Genomic DNA, 4,758 nt, shown 5'->3' with positions numbered 1-4,758 from the left:
TTAATTAATATTTTATTAATAAAAATGAATTTATTTAAGCCAATCTAGAATGTTAATAATTATTAACCGGCCGAATCAATAATTTAATTTCTCACGACTCCTAAACCCAAGAGGTCTAGAACATTACTCGGGTATAAAATCCTCCAAGAGGAATGCTCACAATGCTAACGAATCAAATCAATTAAAATAATTAATTATTATTGAGCAAATTATTATAAACAATTGAATTATCAAAATTTAATTAATAATGAGAAGTAGTTAAATTAATGAGCCGGGTATACGACCCCCTTGGCTCATCAAAAATGTGAAAGTCTCAATACCTGGTTAAATTTGTGCTGAGGAAACTCTTTGTTCAAAACTGGCTTCCTTCTTGGACTTTTTGGCTGCTGATGTTGTTGAACTGAGCACTGCACTACTTCTGCCTCACTGCCGCTGAGTGACTAGCCAAGTAACCTCAGACTTACCCCCACTTAACGCTAATGGGTCCCGAAGACCGAGACACGCCAGTGCTGCGTCGAATAATTATCATGCGTGATCGGTTTTACCGATACAGGGTAAATTACCCTGTTACAGGGTAGGGGCGCTAGCGTCGAGTTTTAGTATGACACTTCGTCGAGTCGCCATATATCCAGGCCAAACAGCTATGCCTAGAATCCGTAAACAGCTATGCCTAGAATCGGAAAAAGGATTCCCCCCCCCTTTAAAAAAAAAAAAAAAAAGGTGTGTGTGCGATTCACACACGATAGAAGTGAAACTTCAGTGAATCGACAAAAGAATGAGATGAATATTTATAACAAGGGTAGGATAATTACAAAGTTTAATTGTTCAAAAATGAAAGTATTTTGATTAATTTTAAAAGATATTTTATATTTTATTTAACATATGTTACATAATCTATTACTCAAGTTCCATATTTTCAGTTTCAACAAATGATACAAGAGGCTTATGATAACTAAAATACGATACAAATATTTTAGTTTCAATTTGGTTGATATATCTTTGGAACACTGCATCTATTACCGTTTTTGATCTTGTAGTTGATTGAGTGCGATTGTTACACATTTTTAAATAAAATGTTGTATCGAGAAACTCAATCAAAGGAAGCGCTGTATCTGATGCAAAATTTATGTTAAAATCCCCACTTAAAATCATCGGAATTTTATCATAATTCTTTTTGAGAATTCGCGATACCTCTGGGGTATATTTGATCAAATTTTCATGTATAAATTCAATAACTGATTTTATTGATTGGTTGGGAAAGATGTAAATTGCTACGATCAAAATTAAATCTCCTTGGTCATTTCTGCTCTCACAGGCACATATTTCTCCAACTTTCGAAAGCTGAACAGACAATGATTCTAGCTGTTGTGCATTGAGATCCATTTGTGGCGTAACAACACGGGCTCCATCATTTACGTTGTGATAAATTGCTACTCCGCCTGCCCTCGTACGTGGTCTTTTGTAATTAACAACAATATTAAAATTTGGAATGTCTACAATATCTTCATTATTCATCCATGTCTCCGAAAGAATTAAAAATTTGACGATGACACTATATTGTCATGTTGCAGATCTTGTACATGAGCTCGTAAGCTTTGACAGTTAAAGGTAAACAGTGACATCCCTTTTCTTTTATTTAAGAAATCATATAAAACATTTGTAATTGTCTCAAGTCGATTCAAGTTCAGCCTTCGAAATTCATGTTGTAGATCAATTGTAGATACTGACGCTCTTCGGCCATGGTAAAATTTTTTATCATTTTTTTTTTGAAACGAGATATAAGCCGTTTATTGATGTAACTCGTGATAATGCGACGTACAGGAGTTGTTGAACGTGTGATTTATCATATTCATATACAATCTCACCAAAAGTAGCTCCCTGGGACTTGTGAATCGTCATTGCACATGCAGAGACTAATGGGAAATGATTACGTTTTACAATAACGGTTTTATTAGGTACTAGTGGTATAGATGATGTTCTGCGATCTATTGGTACTGCCAGTGGATGAAGATTATTTTTTTGAATTGATGCCGCTGCCTTTCTTCTCAATTTTTCTCCGATTTTTGGAGATTCTGGAAATTCTAGCCATAAACGACCTATCTCTCCTTTGTCATTATATTCAATGAAAATTAATTTTCCCGTCGCACCATTTGCTAATCCATCTGATACATCGATGTTAGTTGTTATCATGTATGGTTTGTTCAAAACCAATGTAATTTGATATGGCAAACCTCCTGTATCAATAGTTGACATTTTATGTAATTTTTGACGCATAGAAGTTTGCTGTTCAACATTTCTACATCCAATATATATATCAGTTGCCTCTGAATTCACTTTTTCTTCTATAGAATTCAAAATTTTATTGTTGTATTCAGCAACTGAATGATTATTAAAAAACAATCGTATACCGTCTGGACAAAGTCTCTCAGCTTCTTCTTCAGAGTAAATCCGTGACTCAATTAAATCTAGCTCTTCCTGATCTAACAACTGTCCATTACCAATTTTTGTTAATATTGTTGCAAAACTTTGATTAGCTTGTCGCATAACTTCGTTTAGTTCGAAAAATTTCAACCCTCGCCATAGTGTTGAACCTGCTATTTGTCGTTTTATTTGTTTGTAAATTGGGGTAGCACGAACTGGCGGTAGTTGACGTAGATCACCAATCAAAATTATATCTAATCCACCAAAATGGACTTCAAAATTACCGGTGATTTGCTTTAACCTTGAATCTATTTGGGACAACAACTCGGCTCCAATCATACTAATTTCATCGATAATCAATACACGAACATATTTAAAAAGTGATCTATATTGTTGGGCTACTTCAATTGATAAAGGAAGCAACTTTGAAAGACTTATCTTCAGTGCAGTGTGTACAGTGTACAGTAAGCTCACGTAGTTTTCACATGCACTACACACGTTAAATGCTCAAATACAAGCACGTATTAAACAGTGTGCAATATACATACACACTGACATCTGCTCTCTCGCTCTGGCTCACAAATTACAGGCGACTATGCTTAGAAGACGGGAGTGGGGACGCTACGAAGTATGGCACAAAGAGGAGAGACCGATAATATACAAATTGTATGTATATTTCTGTCTCATTCTTTCCCCTGGCTTCATCCTACACATTTTTGTATTTGTGTCTCTTACCTGTCGTTTTTTCGTTGCATCCGGTTTGAAATCACAACGATTCTAAAGAAGTTTCACTTCAAAAAAAAAAAAAACACATGCATACAGACGTACGGACGTCATCATAAAAATAGTCAGGAAAGCTTCTTAGGGCTTCAAAACGTCGAGATCTGTTGAAACCTCGATTTTTACAAAACGGGGTAAAACCAATAACTTCTCGATTTTTTGAAAATCATTGATTTTCTTAGCGGAAAGTTAAAAATTATTACTGCTGATAAGTGTGATAAAGTAATTATCAATAAAAGATGATTTAAATCTTGAATTTTAATTTTCCATAATTAATGAAAAACACGTATTTCTTATTTCTTAGAGCTCTTTCGATTGCCGTTGGTCCCGTTGAAAAATAATGAGTAGTTTTTTCTTATTAAACCTTTAACCCCGCTCCCCTGCATCTACATCTTGAGCCATAGCCACTTTAGTAGTTACAAAAGATTGTGTTAAGTAATTCATCTGGAGCAGGTGGTAAAATAGTCATGATAGGTTCCAGAAATCCGTTACGCATAGTCCAACCCCATCCTTGGGGTTCTAAATCATGCCCTAGCCAAGTTGAAATCTGATAATAAACGCGATTGAAATGTTGGTGAGCTGCTCCACTCGTTGGTGGAATATTTGATAACTGCACAAGTTTATTCGATTTTGTTAACTTGACGTATAGTGCATAACGGAGATGATCGATACTATCTACAGATTTTGGAACATTTTAAACTGCTAATAAGGTTTGCATTCCACTCTTAAATAATCTCTGAACCGGACAAGTTTCTTATTCAAATTCTATTACTGTAAATAAGATTATATTAAAAATGTAATTAAAACATGTCCCTTACTAATTTTTCAATTACCGAAAGAGATTATGAGTGTTATTGAATTGATAAATTTTAGAATTATTAGAAAAAAAGATTGAATTTAAACTAAAAGTTAATAAACATGATAATTATATATTTAGCAATAAACTATAACCTTAATATTACGAGTTTTGACCGAGACTACCAGTTGACCTCAGATAATTCTTCGATCACGCGCTCTACGCCCTCTAAATCGAAAACAGTTCAAAGTATAAAAAAAGTTAAGTAGAAAAGTTGTAGAGAATTTAATTCTCTACAATATTGAAAAAAATATAAATAGCGTAAAACCCATAGAAAATGAGATATTTACAAAAAATGTAAAAAAATCGTTTTTTGTGACCTTTGACCCCTGACTTTAAAACTTACGACCATCCAAAATTATATGTGAATTTTGAGAACAGTTTTAGGATACCAAAATACAAGTTTTTACGTGGTAATTTACTGGTTATGTCGATTTTCCGAGATCTACACCTAATTTGGCCTAAAATGACTGGATTAGGAGGCGGATACCTGGGATCCTTTCGTTGTGAGTGTTTGTGCTGGACAAAATGGTTGATTATTTTGAGTTTGTTGTCTTTATTTTTAACTTGGTCTCCGAAAAGTCTTATAATAAGCTTGAATCCAAGGATCAGGTTTGGTCTAGATGTCTCAATTAAATATAGCGAAATATAATTAAAAAATAAAACTTCGAATTAATTAACACTATATACACTTAATTTTT

At 33.8% G+C, this 4,758-nt stretch overlaps 1 protein-coding gene across 1 annotated transcript; it reads right to left on the bottom strand.

The window, feature by feature from the left end:
- Positions 1-846: 846 nt before the first annotated feature.
- LOC123270731 (ATP-dependent DNA helicase pfh1-like) lies at positions 847-3,230 on the bottom strand. Its single transcript, XM_044736884.1, has 2 exons — positions 2,591-3,230; positions 847-2,524 (listed from the first exon to the last, which is right to left on the bottom strand). Exons 1-2 carry the CDS (start codon positions 2,758-2,760, stop codon positions 1,756-1,758), a joined length of 939 nt encoding a protein of 312 aa, XP_044592819.1. The 5' UTR covers positions 2,761-3,230; the 3' UTR covers positions 847-1,755.
- Between the last annotated feature and the right edge of the window lie 1,528 nt (positions 3,231-4,758).

Source organism: Cotesia glomerata, linkage group LG8 (assembly GCF_020080835.1).
Source record: "Cotesia glomerata isolate CgM1 linkage group LG8, MPM_Cglom_v2.3, whole genome shotgun sequence".
Lineage (NCBI taxonomy): Eukaryota > Metazoa > Arthropoda > Insecta > Hymenoptera > Braconidae > Cotesia > Cotesia glomerata.
This window is presented reverse-complemented; position numbering and strand designations above follow the sequence as displayed.

Coding starts and splice junctions, on each gene's coding strand:
- LOC123270731 (XM_044736884.1), bottom strand. CDS start 2,760: ATGATTGGAGCCGAGTTGTTGTCCCAAATAGATTCAAGGTTAAAGCAA. Junction 2,525..2,590: donor ATAAAACGACAAATAGCAGG/TTCAACACTATG, acceptor AGCTAATCAAAG/TTTTGCAACAATATTAACAA.